Raw genomic sequence first — 15,444 nt, forward strand, 5'->3', positions numbered from 1 at the left:
GAAGAAGAGGAGGAGTAGTAGTTTGGATTTGATATCCCGCTTTATCACTACCCGAAGGAGTCTCAAAGCGGCTAACATTATCCTTTCCCCTCCTCCCCCACCACAAACACTCTGTTAGGTGAGTGGGCCTGAGAGACTTCAGAGAAGTGTGACTAGCCCAAGGTCACCCAGCAGCTGCATGTGGAGAAGTGGAGATGCGAACCCGGTTCCCCAGATTACGAATCTACTGCTCTTAACCACTACACCACGGAAGAGTTCTAAGAGCCACATGGAAAGGCCCGGAATGCTGCAATCAACCCCAGGCCTGAGGTTCACCACCCCCTGGACTAGAAGCTTGGGGGTGGTGAAGTAAAAGGAAGTTTTTTGAATGCTTATATTGATATTTTTGAGCTTGGTTACATATTCCTTTAATACAGAGCGAAACACAGGCTACCACGTTTTGGTCTCCTTTCCTGCTATTGCATGGGGATCTGCCTGGGTTAAATATTTTTCTGTTTGTTCTGCCAACAAGTCTTGCTACGTAGCGATAGGCCTGTTGGATTCCTGCCCACTGACCTCGGTTCATGTTACACACTTTGCTATGCAGAAAGCGCCTTCTGGAGATTTGCCCTCCAGTGGCTGCCATAACCTGGAGGGCTATTCATGCCTGTCATTAATTTCTTTTTGTTCTGCTTGTGTTATTTAGGTACTGCTTAATCATTTGCAATCTGAGCAGTGAGCATATAAATAAACTACACAGAGAATAAAAAGTCTGTCGCAAAAGCAAAGGCTGACCAGCAGGCGTTTTCTGCTGTAGTGAGGAAGACTTTGTCATGTGCCTGAAATTCAGCATAGAATCATGTGCCTGTCTCAAAGAATTGTAAGGTACCCTAAGGGTCATCTAGTCCAACCCCCTGCAATGCAGGAATCAGAGCTAAAGCATCCATGACAGATGGCCACCCAACCTCTGCTCAAACACCTCCAATGAAGCAGAGTTCACAACCTCCCGAGAGAGTCTGTTCCACTGTTGAACAGCTCTTACACTCAGAAAGCTCTTCCTGATGTTTAGTTGGAATCTTCTTTCTTGTAACTGGAATACTTGGGGAGGGACTGTATAAATACCTGAACAATGAGGAATACATCAGCCAATGGCAGAAAACCATGGCGAGAAAAGCCACTGCTTTAGGTCTGTCACCCACTCAACTCTATTGCCTGGGATATGAAGGTGCCCTAAAGACCTTAAAGCAAAGACTTTGGGATAATTCACACAGTGATCTACGACATCAATCACTTGCGATCTGCAGTCCATTGGCAGTAGGAGTACAATATGGGCATGTCTTTAAGCCAGCAGCCTATATTCAAAACTTGACAGTGCCAAACTACCGAAGGCTGTTCACAAAAGCAAGACTGAATGTTTTCCCCTCTGCAGTGCTGGAGGGCAGGATGAGAGGAGTACCCTACCAGGAAAGACTGTGCTCGTGCACCCATGATGTAGATTCTATAAAACACATTGTGCTGCACTGTGGGAAGTTTGAGCAAGCTAGGGCTGAAGTGATTTCACCCCTGCTAGCCTTGCTCCCAGGAAAATCAGAGGATTTCTATATCAGGTTCCTATTGGAAGACCGGTCAAATGCCAGAACACTAGCAGTGGCAAAGTTTTTATCGGTGGTCACAAGAACTAATGTTTCCTATTCCGAATTTGAGTAAGATGTCTGAGTGGTTTGAGGGCGGGGTGTCCCAGCTGTGTATCGCTTGGTAACGAATTGATGGGTCTATGGACCGTAATAAAGATTGTTGTTGTTGGAATACGTTTGTTGGAGTCCTACCCTCCGGAGCAGGAGAAAACAAGCTTGGTCCATCTTCCATGTGGCAGCCTTTAAGATATTTGAAGGTGGCTGTCATATCTCCTCTCAGTCTCCTCTTCTCCAGGCTAAACATACCCAGCTCCCTCAACCATTCCTCATAAGGCTTGGTTTCCAGACCTTGACCATGTTGGATGTTCTCCTCTGTTCACTCCTGTGTCATATTCCTCCAGGGGTTCGTCTCTTGGAATGAGCAGTCTCCCTCCCCCTAGGGGCACCCCACCTGTCTTGCTCTTCCAGTGCAGTTCACTCAGCTGTATCGAGAAACTCTGCATCTTGTCCTGTAGCTTGGAAGTGTGGCCGGGTGGGCTTCAAGTTGCTGCACCTTCTCTTCCAGCAAGGCAACCAGTTTGCACTTGCTACAAATATACTCTTGCACGCTCTGTAGCAGGAAAACAAATATGGCACAGGTGTTGCAGGTCACAGCAGCAGCTCCATCACCCTCCAGAAGAAGAAATTTATTATTTATACCCTGCCCATCTGGCTGGGTTTCCCCAGCCACTCTGGGTGGCTCCCATAATAGACTATTAAAAACATGGTAAAATATCAAACATGTCTCATCTCTGGTGGGTGGGAGTTCCACAGACTTGAGCCCACTGAATGGATGACTTTTGTAGTTAACAAACCATGCACCTGGGCCATTGGGGGCCACCAGCAAAGACCCCCACCCCAGAGATTTCAGGGATTGGGAAGGGTCTAAAGGATCAGGTGGTCCTTAAGGTATTCTGGACCCAACTTGTTAAGAGCCTTGCAATTGGATACAATCTGCCCCAGAATGTATGGCTCCACATAAAAGCATGCATTGTTTCAGGCTTCAGAGCAGCACTGCCCACTCAAATCACATCCCTCTGCGGAAGTGGCGCTCATGCAAGTGTCACATAATGTTTGTTTCGAACTTGCGAGAAATCTATATTTTCGTGTGACAGCACCTACTCTCTGGAACTTCATGCCTGTTGGGATGCCGTGCATACATTCCAGCCAGTGGAGGGGAAGTGGCTGGGAAGGGAAAGTGACCTAGGGAAGAGTCTGGCCTGAAGCTCCCCTCCTGAAGCTCCCCTCCCCAGGCCTGAAGCTCCCCTTCTGTGTATTGTTAAGGATACAGGTGGCAGATGCTGGGAGGGGAGCTTAAGAAAGTCAGCCAGAGCAGATGCTTCTGAGTTAGGTTGACTGGTGATCTCCCTATATATGAGCTTGGATTTGGGAAGGGATGTGTTTTCTGGGGACGGGGAATCTGAAACCAGCCAGCTGGAGGTATGTAGCGAAAAAAACAGATGCATGAACCTGATCCTTGGTTGGCTGGGGGCTGGGGGAGAATGCGGATGTTGATGAACTGTTGTTGAACAAGTGTGTGAAGTCTCCCCGGAGCTCAGCTGGGTTTTTGGTTCTTGTCTTAGAGAATGTATTCTGATTGCTAAAAAGGATGCCTAACCTATGATGGAGCGTTCTTAGCAGGACGGCACAAATTCAGCCGTGAACAATGCTAGCCGTGAACAATGCTAACATAAAAAATTATTTTTGGTGGGGGGGGGGATACAACTCTTTTCTTCTACCTACATTCCTCAGAATCCTGCAAAAGATTATAAGCACGGGATGAGATGGGAAGGAGGTGATATGGAGGCTGCATCAATAGGAGTATAGCGTCTAGATCAAGGGAAGTAATAGTACCACTGTATTCTGCTCTGGTCAGACCTCACCTGGAATACTGTGTCCAGTGATATTGTACCCTCTTGCTTGTCGGGATAGAGGTTGGAATGTGGTGTGTGCCTGGTCTCACCCACTTTTGGTCACACCCACCTCTTGCATGTGGCCCTGGAAGGTTGTCTGTGAGGAAATAATGATGCAGCAGCTAAAAAAGCCAATGCAATTCTGGGCTGCATCAATAGGAGTATAACATCTAGATCAAGGGAAGTAATAGTACCGGTACCACTGTATTCTGCTCTGGTCAGACCTCACCTGGAGTACTGTGTCCAGTTCTGGGCACCACAGTTCAAGAAGGATACAGACAAGCTGGAACGTGTCCAGAGGAGGGCAACCAAAATGGTCAAAGGCCTGGAAAAGATGCCTTATGAGGAACGGCTTAGGGAGCTGGGTATGTTTAGCCTGGGGAAGAGAAGGTTAAGGGGTGATATGATAGCCATGTTCAAATATATAAAAGGATGTCATATAGAGGAGGGAGAAAGGTTATTTTCTGCTGCTCCAGAGCAGCGGACACAGAGCAATGGATTCAAGCTACAAGAAAGAAGATTCCACCTAAACATTAGGAAGAACTTCCTGACAGTAAGAGCTGTTCGACAGTGGAATTTGCTGCCAAGGAGTATGGTGGAGTCTCCTTCTTTGGAGGTCTTTAAGCAGAGGCTTGACAGCCATATGTCAAGAATGCTTTGATGGTGTTCCCTGCTTGGCAGGGGGTTGAACTGGATGGCCCTTGTGGTCTCTTCCAACTCTATGATTCTATGATAGATTTGGGGAATCCAGGGTAGTGCCTTTTAATTTATCACTAATTGGAACATTGGGCATTTACCTGGGAGTTAGGCCAGTTTGAATTCAAAAGTAGACATGGGTTGTGACAGTTTTTAGAATCATAGCATTGTAGAGTTGGAAGGGACCCCTAGGGTCATTTAGACCAACCCCTGGTAATTCAGGAATCTCAAATAAAGCTGATCTGTGAGGGTTTCTGACTGGCAAAAACAAAATCACTTTCCACCTGATCAAGGAAGCTGAAATGAAGAGAGCACATCAGAAGATTTGTGCATAAAAGTACAATGACCTACAAAATGACTTTTCGTACCCCGAAAAGTCCGCAACCCGAGTGGCGCTTTTGCGCATGTGCGAAGTGCGCAGAACGATTCTGCACATGCGTGCATGGCGAAACCCGGAAGTAAACACTTCCAGGTCCGCCGCATTCGTAACCTGGAAAAACGCAACCCGCAGCGGATGCAACATGAGGTATGACTACCTGCATGTCAATGGATTTGTTTTCCTAGTGTTTTGATTCTGTTATAGTTTAATTACTTTTTAACTCTTACCTTTTATATATTTTTAGCTTTCTGTAGTTTATCCATGTTGTTTTAATTTTTGTAAGTCTTCTTGAATCCTGGCCAGGGGAAAGGCCAGGATATAAATAATGCTAATAATAATGATGAGAGATAAGAGTTACCTGCTCCTGTGGAGGAATAATAATAGGGATAATAATATATTTCTTATACCGCACTCATTTGACTGGGTTACCCCAGCCACCCTGGACGGTTTCCAGCAAAATATAAAGGGACAAAACAAAACATCAAAAGCTTCCTGAAACAGGGTTGACTTCAGATGTCTACAAAAAAGTCATATAATTGTTTAACTCCTTGACATCTGACGAAAGGGCATTCCATAGGGAGAGCTCAACTACCGAGAAGGCCCTCTGCCTGGTTCCATGTAACTTCACTTATTGCAATGAGGGAACCACTGTGGATCATAGCTGCCAAGTTATCCCTTTTTTAAAGGGATTTTCCATTATGCTGAATAGGCTTCCTTGCGAGAAAAGGGAAAACTTGGCAGCTATGCTGTGGATACATGGATGGGGAATTTGCGCAGTTGGAAAATCTGCTTTTAAAAACAAACAAAAACCTGATCACTACTATACAATTCAATCAAAATCATAGGAGATTGCTCGACTGGAATTCCCTCGCCGATCTGGGGAATGGCAGTGTGCTGTAAAAAGTTGCCTGACAAGTCGGTGGAGAAAGTAGTTAGATGAGCAAAAAGCTCTGTTGATTCACTGATGCGTGATATTCCAACCCACCCTTTCCCCCGGGCGCAACACAAGTTCCATAGCTGCAGAAACGGATACAAGTGAAAAAGTTCTTCTCTTGTGAAATGCAAATGCTATGCCCTGAATTGCTGTGACCTGCCCTAATATTTGGCGCATCGGAGAGGCCTGCAGATTTTTGTGGCATTCTTAGTGATAGGTTGGAGGATATCAGGTAGCATTCCCTGAGTGGGGGCCATGCTTTAGAACAGGGGTTCCCAACAAAATTTTCTCTAGGACCCCTCATCGAGCCGCTATTGTGACAAGGACCCCCATTAATTCCTAATCCTAAAATTAAAAAGTGAGAGCCAAATTAAGAGTCTTTTTATATTTTATATTTATACTTTTTTACAGTTACAACAGAGTACTCCATCAGTATACAGTTAGTTTTAATTTTCAGTTCTTAATGAGATGAACCACTTTTTAACCAACGGTCCATTTTTAACTACGCAAACTGTAGCTTCCGCGAAAAACAACGCTTTGTTTACAAACACTACTGTTTTGCAAAGAGGCGGCGCGCACCAGGGAGGAGGGAGGGGAATGGAGAAGACAGGGTACCTGCGCAGTAGCGCACAAATGAAGCCGACGCGCGCAAAGCATCTTGGGGAGGTGAGCGTTAGTAGAATGCATGCGCTGCCTCTTTGCAAAACAGTAGTGTTTGTAAAGCGCCACCTAACGGCATACAGCAGAACTACTGCCTCTATCTAATTCTAGTTTTGCGCTAGACTCTGCTCATGCAGGAAGTGGCTAAAACAAAAAATATGTTATCATACGAAATATATTTAATACCGGTATATTTTTTCTAATAGCATCTTGCGGACCCCTCTGGCATAGCTCGCGGACCCCTGGGGGTCCGCGGACCACCTGTTGGGAACCACTGCTTTAGAATTATATCGGTGCTTCTTTCAGGATAAAAAATGAGGTTTTGGTACTCCTGATAAAAATGCTGTGATTGCCAACACAAAATGGCTGCCCATAGGCAGCAAAAACGGGTGACAGTAGTATGTACCAGCTAGTTCCAGCACAAAAACAGCACCATTTTAAATATCCAGAAGAGAGAATGGCTGCAGGGTGAGACCTTTTATCCGAGGAGCTCAAGCTTGATGTACACACTACTTCCCCTCTCCATTTTATCCTTGCAACAACCACGTGAGGTTAGTTGGGATCAGAGACAGAAACTGACCCAAGATCATCCAATGGGCTCTGTGGCTGAGAGGGAATTTGAACCCTGCTCTCCCAAGTCCTAGTCCCACACTTTGACCACAGCACCACACAGGCTGGAGCTGGAATGTAACCTGGAGGTACTTTCTAGGGTGCCTGGGTCAGTGGGAGCCAATGAAAAGAAGAGACAGAGCTCTCTGTGACCCTGCCAAAATTGATGACTGTTTTCAATGGTCTTCCTCTTCCAATCAAAATCTTCTTTAGACATGGAGTCTTCCATTTACTAGAGAACGGGTTGCTTTGCTAAAAGCTATTGGTATTTTGTAGACAGGACCTCCTGCTTTGTGTGTGTGTGCATGTTAATTATTTAAATGGCATGGTTACAGGTAGGTAGCCGTGTTGGTCTGGATCGAAGTAAAATAAAAAAATTCCTTCAGTAGCACCTTAAAGACCAACTAAGTTTTTATTTTGGTATGAGCTTTCGTGTGCATGCACACTTCTTCAGATACCATTAACAAGTCCCTGAAGATAAATACAGGAGCTTCTTTTCAAGCTATAGCAGGAAATGAAATGACTTGTGGCTTCTGTTAATTATCTCAAATTGTTAGCAAGAAGGGTGGCTCCCTAGAAGCTTTTAATTTTTCTGTTGAACTTGGGGGGGGGTGTGGCTAACAAACGTTTTGTGCAGTGGTGGCAGAGGAGGAAATCAGTGTGCCTGTGTACAATTTTCAGCGTACAGATTGCAACTTAACCTGCATGTATCTGTGGTGAGGGAAGTGAGATGGTTTTGACAAGGACTGGTGCAGCTGGGGTTTAAATATCTTATCTATGTGTGTTTACCTTGCACTTTTATGAACATTTATTCTATAATTGAAACCTTAGAATTCTTAGAACAAGGGGAATAGGGATCCCCTTACAGCTCTCATTACCTTTAATAAACTGCAGCTCCCAGGATGCTTTGGGGGAGCCATGCATGTTTAATGCGGTATAATTGTGCTTTAAATGTGTATTGTGACAGTGGCTGTATTAGTTGTTGCTTAGTCGTTTAGTCGTGTCCGACTCTTCGTGACCCCATGGACCATAGCACGCCAGGCACTCCTGTCTTCCACTGCCTCCCGCAGTTTGGTCAGACTCATGTTCGTAGCTTCGAGAACACTGTCCAACCATCTTGTCCTCTGTCGTCCCCTTCTCCTAGTGCCCTCAATCTTTCCCAGCATCAGGGTCTTTTCCAAGGATTCTTCTCTTCTCATGAGGTGGCCAAAGTATTGGAGCCTCAGCTTCACGATCTGTCCTTCCAGGGAGCACTCAGGGCTGATTTCCTTAAGAATGGATAGGTTTGATCTTCTAGCAGTCCATGGGACTCTCAAGAGTCTCCTCCAGCACCATAATTCGAAAGCATCAATTCTTCGGCGATCAGCCTTCTTTATGGTCCAGCTCTCACTTCCATACATCACTACTGGGAAAACTATAGCTTTAACTTCATGGATCACTGCCTTGCCGTGGCGAAGGGGCTTAAATAACTTAGAGAAGTTATGTTTTGACCAAACGTGATCCACCTGGAGAAGGAATTGGCAAGCCACTCCAGTATCCCTGCCAAGAAAACTCTATGGACAAAGACAACAGCTATGGCTGTATTGGTAGCTGTTTGTAATATGGCATATAGAAGGGCCTTGTGAATGTGGCCTCAACCTGTGGGGTGATAAAGAGCTACTTAGACTTGGCTGCTGTTACTCATTTCTCAATTGCTCCTTCTCTCACCTTCTTAGGCTTCTGTTTGCCTTGTGATGAGGTCGCTTTAAGTGTCTTCCTTCAAGCTATCCTGCTCAAGTCCCTTCAAGTAATTAAGTAACACTCCATTTAAAGAGGAAGGAAGGAACTGGGAGTTTAAGGACACAATTATCTCTCCTGGTGCAAACCTGAGTTTAATTTCTCTGACACTTCTCCTGAGGCTGAAACTTCAGCCCTTGGGGCCAAATGTGACCTTCCAGACCTCTCTACCTGGTCCTAGGCATTCTCCCAGCCTATACGTCATCCTCAGCAACACCCCTGTCTGAAGGCCTCACCTCTCACTGGCACCAGCTGACTCCATATCTTCCTTTGGAATGTGTCCTTTAAACTTTGATTATGCCCCTTTCATCTCTGGATTGTAGATATAGGTGTGTGTGTGTGTGTGTGTGTGTGTGTGTGTGTAAAATCTAGGCTGCTGTAAAATCTGCATTCATTGTTTTTGCCCACATTTGTACCTGGCCCTGTGTACAACTGGCATGTGGCCCCCAGAAGATTGCTCAGGTGGGAATAGGGCAGGATTCCCCCCCCCAAGATATTTTTTAAAAAACTTTCTGAACACCTGAAAGTGTTCCTTTTTCTGTGTGGATGGCACAATTTTGGCTTAATAATAATAATAATAATAATAGTTGTTGTTTCATTCCATTCCACTTTTCTCCCAAGTTGAGATTCAAGGTGGCTTCCAACATTTTAAAACATCGTTATAAAATAAAAAGTAATAAAAACAAACTGGTTTAAAAACAATAGTCAAAATGCATCTAAGCGCATTCAGAGCCAGCAACTAGTATCCAGTAGCCCAGTGCCCAGCATTGCCTGCACCTTAATTTTCAAAGGCCTGTCTGAATGGGAAGGATTCCAAAGGCCTGTCTGCCAGTGGAAGGATTCCAAAGAGGGAGCCTGTCTAATGTGTCATGGGAGGAAATCCCACAATGTGGAAGCAGCCAACTGTCACCAACATCTGTGCTCCTGATGCTGATGGGACCAAGAGAAGGTGCTCACCCATGGAGCTTAGCACCCAGGCTAAGCTGGCACACGCAGCCTGAACGTCTGAAATGGAAGAACATAGTAATACATACAGTAAATACATTTTTGGAGGCAGAATGTTGCCATCACGGCTAGTACCCTTTTATAGCTCGATCCTCCATGTTTTTGCTTAACCCTCCTTTCAAACCACCCAGGTTGGTGGCCAGAACTGCCTCTTGTGGAAGCAAATTCCATAGTTTAGCTGTGGAATGTGTGAAGAAATTCTTTCGTCCTGAATCTTCCAACACTCAGCATACTTAATCTGTGTTGGAGTGGTTCTACATTGGCAAATGCCCCTGACTCCTCCTTTACGCTGGATTATTCTAGTTTTGGATTTGGCTACTTCTGTTTTTACAGAATGGACTTTACCCCTTTTATCCAAGGAAGGTGTTTGATCACAAGCTTTATCTGCATAGAAATGTAATTGTGTCACAGACATCTTCTCTTGGCTACATCTTGCAGCAAATATGTTCCCTTCAAAGTAGCTTTAGGGATGAAATTGAGGGGAGGTAGATGAACTTTCTCTTTCACTGGTTTTGTCTTGTTTTGTCTTATTTTGCTTCCTTTTCACTTCCTTGCAACCAGCTTGGGAATTCTCTTCTTTTAACTTCAAATGTTGTAAACCAGGGTTTCCCAAACTTTGGTTTCCAGCTGATTTTGGACTACAATTCCCATCATACCTTACCACTGGTCCTGCTAGGTGGGGATGATGGGAGTTGTAGTTCAACAACAACAAAATTCACAGGAGTGCAATTTCTTTCAGGAAGTGTGAAATAGGTGAGTTCACATGGAAATAAAAGGCACAGACCAGATTTCTCTTGCATTCCAACTCTCATTGGCAGGAGCTCCCCAGGGTTTCAGGCACGGGACGTTCCCAGCTCTACTTGGCGATGCCAGGAATTGAAACCTTTGAACCTTCTGCATGCAAAGCTGTTGCTATTGCTCTGACCTACGTTCATTCCCTGGAATCAAGGGAAATAAATAATCAACTGGGCGCTCGGCATTAAACAAGCAGCAATCAAAACAGGAACCTTCAACTTAGGCTTTTCGAAGTTTGTGTGTGTGTGCGCGCGTGCGCAAAAAGAAAGACTGAGGCTTTAAAAGCCCCTCTCTGAAGGTAGTACAAACAGGATCTTAAGAACATATGCCAGTAATTAGATTAGGCTTTCAGCCCAAACCCTCACATTGATCATGCTGATAACAACATTACTTTTGTAAGAGGATTTTAAAAAAATGTTTTTTTAAGAAAATGCAAACCTAGAAGCTAAAAATAGCAAAGTTGTCTAGACATGTCATTATTTTGTAGGGATTATGTTATCATCTGTGTTGTTAACAAAAAGCAGTGTTTATTAGGCTGGAAGAAATAAGTATTTGCTCTTAAATATTAGTTCTGTCTCTTTAGATTTAAGGTTAGTATAGTAGACAGAATTTGTCAAACAGGAAGAACTTCATCCTCAAAAAAAGAAGATAGAGCTCTGAATAAAGTATGCATCTCTACCAATCACTTCTTTGGTTCTCATAGAAAGTCTAAATAGTCAGAAGCCTCTATTTGCCTGTAGTAGCTGCCGATTCTGACATGGGATGGTTAGCTAGAGAGTTCTACTGCAACTCCTTGAGGATTGCTACCCCGCTTCCCTACTAGTGGAGCAGGGGTTCTTGCTGCAGCACCAGTGGCTTATAGAGAGTATGCTGTGAATTCTTCTTTCTTTTCCTGCTATTGCAAAGAAGGAGAAAAGTTTCTTTGAAAAGGAAGGTGGGCATATGAATTGTCTTAAGTGAGAAATCCGAATGAATAAATAAAAACATGCAAGACAGGCTGGCAAGCATCAGTTGGTGTTCAGAGAGAGAGGCTCAAATGGGGTGAGTCCCTGTCACCATCTTAAGCGATAGCTGCTACTGTTGAACGAAGGCTTCTGACAACTAAGCACGTGTTTGAGTCAAACTTAACAACAGTGCTTCAGATACAGCTCAAACTGGGCAAGCCATGCCTATCAGACAACAGTAACAAATCCACTTCAGTTGCTCCATCCTGTGAAGAAGCCGGTGCTGGAATTTTTATATAGGAGTCAGAGAAGAACACATGACTTTCTCCGGCCTATCACTGACCAGACTCTTCATGCTGGATTTGCACCATATCTTGTCAATGTGTTGTATTTATGAACTCCCAGCGCCCCAGCACCAAATCTTCAAAGGGTTGTCTAAATCGAAGGGTGGGTTAACTGGCTGCCTAGCAGGCAATATTTCTGCCTGCACACCATGTGACCTCCAAACCACCTCAAGAAGTAGTGGTCAAAGGTAGTTTTACCTTGATTAATATTTTATGTGGGGTTCTCTTTCATCAGTTGACTTATAATACCGTGTTTCTCCGAAAATAAGACACTGTCTTATATTTATTTTTCCTTATAAACCCCCACAGTTGCTTATTTTCAGGGAATGTCTTATTTTTTATTACGCGTCCAGCCTCGCCTCTTCCTTGGGGCCCTCCAGAACTGCGCCTATCACTATGTCTTATTTTCTGGGTATGGCTTATATTGCACAAATGCTTAGAAATCCTGCTATGGCTTATTTTATGGGTATGTCTTATTTTAGGAAAAACAGGGTAATAATACAATAATAATTTATTTTACCCAGCCACTCTGGGCGGCTTCCAACAGAAAAATGAAATAAAATAATCTATTAAACATTAAAAGCCTCCCTAAACAGGGCTGCCTTCAGATGTCTTCTAAAAATCTGGTAGCTGTTTTTCTTTTTGACATCTGATGGGAGGGCGTTCCACAGGGCGGGCACCACTACCGGTGACAAAAATACAGGTGACAGTATTTTTTAGGACTGACAACACCCCCCCCACACACTTTTGATCCTTCTCTCCATTGGAGGAGAGAGACTTAAAGAGGTAATAAAAGCCTCGGGCCAGCGGTAAAGGTAATGGTACCCCTGACCGTTAAGTCCAGTCACGGACGACTCTGGGGTTGCGGCACTCATCTTGCTCTATAGGCCGAGGGAGCTGGCGTTTGGCCGCTGACAGTTTTTCCGGATCACGTGGCAAGCATGACTAAGCCGCTTCTGGCAAAGTAGAGCAGCACACAGAAACACTGTTTACCTTCCCGCCAGAACGGTACCTATTTATCTACTTGCACTTTGATGTGCTTTCGAACTGCTAGGTTGGCAGGAGCAGGGACCGAGCAATGGGAGCTCACTCCGTCGCGGGGATTCGAACCACCAACCTGTAAAATGCTTCACCTGTCCTCTTTTTCTCTTCCTTCATCAACCCTTGCGTGTTGATATTTTTTCTAGGTTGCACAGACGGCAGATGGCTTGGATGCTGACCTCTGGAAAGATGGCCTCTTTAAATCCAAGGTCACACGATATTTGTGCTTCACACGGACCTTTTCTAAAGAGAATGTGAGTGGCTTGCTTCTTTGTCCCAAACACTGGTTTTCCTAAAAATCAAGTTTGGGTGTTTGTTTCCTGGGCTGGTCAGGGGAAAGGAAAGGTTGTAGTAGAAACAGAACAAACCAAATTTCTATCAAGCTTTCTTTCCTGGTTGCCTTTTGAAGGTTTTTACCTCACCACAGGTGAGCAGGTAAATTTACTGTTCACATGCTGCATTAATGTTTTGATATCCCACTGAAGGAGAAAGTGTCACATAATCTATGGATATTGTTCAAGTGATTTGTTGCTACTTTTCTACCACCTGCTCCATTTTGAGTTAAGATGCGGTCTGTTTGGCATCGGTACCGATTTTCTCACCGATATTCAAACATTCATCTCAGATGTCTTGATGGTGGAATGAAAGCTCACGCGTTTTGCTGCTTAAGAGAGTTTTGCGATTAAGTAGTCTTAAGTGTTTCTTAAAAAAAAAAAAACAGTTTGGAAATGTGACTTTTGCAGTACCCCTTTGCATGGGATACTGTTGGAACAGGAGGATCCTAAATACTGACCCACATAGGCAGTTTGGGAAATGCTGGCTCAAAGGCAGTCAAGTGTGCTGCCTTTCAGATGTTCCTGAGCTACAGCTCCCATCATACCTGACTAATTGGCCATGCTGTCTGGAACTTACGGGAATTGCAATCTAGCAACATCTGGAGGGCACCAAATGGCCAACCCCTGTGTTAATTGTAAAGGCTAAAAAGCAGGGTGGAACCTGCAACAACAGTTGCAGTGCAAAATGCTTCTTGTTCAGGAACTGCATTGCATCCCCCCCTTCGTCCAGTTTCCTATTCCTCCTGCTCATTCCATCAGCATTCCATGGCCATTGACCCCACCCAGTCTTAACTGGGCTGGGCTTGCCTCCCACTCCCTGCTTTGTTCCCCTCCTCGCAAATTATTATTATTTTTTGTACTTTTACAGACCTTAGGATTTTCCCCTCAAGCCTGCAGGTTCCTCCCACTTTCTGTGTATATTCCACTTTTTTGGATACATTAAGGAACAGCACTCACATGGACCATAGCCTGGCGTGCTATGGTCCATGGGGTCACGAAGAGTCGAACACGACTAAACGACTAAACAACAACAACTCACAGCCTGAACATCAGAGGATCTGTTGGTGTGTTCGTGAGGTTTTTCTTTCTCCAGTGCTTGATTAATCAGGGAAGACGTCAGTTTGGATTCCATGTACTATTCCTTGTTCCAGCTGGCTTGCAGATGCTACTCTTCTTTCTTTCCCCCCAGGAACTTTTCTTGTTTTTGGACCTTGCAATGAAATACATGTACAGATAATTAGCCAGATTCATTACATATGTCTTTGCTCTCCAGATAAGAGCTGTTTGCTGGATACGTTTAAACACCCTGGGTTGTGTCCAATACTAGTCCTTCTCAGAGTAGACCTATTGATATGAATGAATCTAAGGTACAGTGGTGCCTCGACTTACGAATTTAATCCGTTCCGAAGGCACCTTCGTAAGTCGAAAAATTCGTAGGTCGAAAAACGACATTGGAAAAGCGATTTCCCATAGGAATGCATTGGAAACGGAAAAATTCGTAAGTCGAAAAATCCCTATCTAAAACCGCCGCAGTTTCCCCCCGGATGTCGAGACATTCGTAAGCGCGCTGCCATTACCCCCATTCGTAAGTCAAAAAATTCGGTTGTCAAGTTGTTGGTAAGTCGAGGTACCACTGTAGTTGTTTCCAATTAACTTTGGTGGGTCTACTTGATGAGTAGGACTAGCATCAGCTACAACCCTCTCACTCTCCCCAAAAGTTTGTTTTATCAAAGTAGGGTTCTTTCAGTGTCACAATGGTCGTGTTCACAGAATGAATTTAAATCACATGACTTCACCTCCACCCCCCAAAAAAAGAATCCTGGGAGTTGTAGTTTAAGGGTGCTAGGAATTGTAGCACTGTGGGTAGTAAATTACATTTCCCAGCATTCTTTTGGGGAAGTCATGTGGTTTAATTTCATGGTGTATATTACTAATAATAGTAATAATAAAAGGAATTCAGTTTCTAGTCCTTTTGACTGTGACAAGTTCTTGCTCCATTTGCAAACTGCATATGTGGGGCAGGTGCATAACTGCACGCTCAGGTCTAAGAATGGTCGTTTTGTTTGGGTTTCATCGCCTCTTGGCCATCACTTTCCTTCTGTCTCCCAACAGAGCCACCTGGGCAATGTCTTGGTCGATATGAAGCTCATAGATATCAAGGACACCTTGCCTGTCGGCTTCATTCCTATCCAAGAGACCATGGACACACGTGAGTTGAGACTGTTGGTGACCAGATTCTGTGCATACCCTCTTAGAGAAGGTGCTTCGTAGTTGTGACCACTGCTGTGGGAATTCTGTCCATCTTTTGTGTTTCATCCCAGATTTGCTCCCACACTATAATTTGTGTGGCTTGGATTTGGA

General features: G+C 44.5%; 1 protein-coding gene across 8 annotated transcripts in view; it reads left to right on the forward strand.

The window, feature by feature from the left end:
* The window catches only part of MVB12B (multivesicular body subunit 12B), a 90,714-nt gene that overhangs the window by 13,326 nt on the left and 61,944 nt on the right, over window positions 1-15,444 (forward strand). For all 8 annotated transcript variants that reach the window (XM_035113350.3, XM_088664935.1, XM_088664934.1 and 5 more), the window contains exons 3-4: window positions 12,895-13,002; window positions 15,196-15,292. In XM_035113350.3, coding sequence (XP_034969241.1) covers window positions 12,895-13,002; window positions 15,196-15,292 — 205 coding nt within the window. The remainder of the gene's footprint in view (window positions 1-12,894; window positions 13,003-15,195; window positions 15,293-15,444) is intronic.

The sequence above is a fragment of the Zootoca vivipara genome, chromosome Z2 (assembly GCF_965207765.1).
Source record: "Zootoca vivipara chromosome Z2, rZooViv2.hap1.1, whole genome shotgun sequence".
Classification (NCBI taxonomy): Eukaryota; Metazoa; Chordata; class Lepidosauria; order Squamata; family Lacertidae; genus Zootoca; species Zootoca vivipara.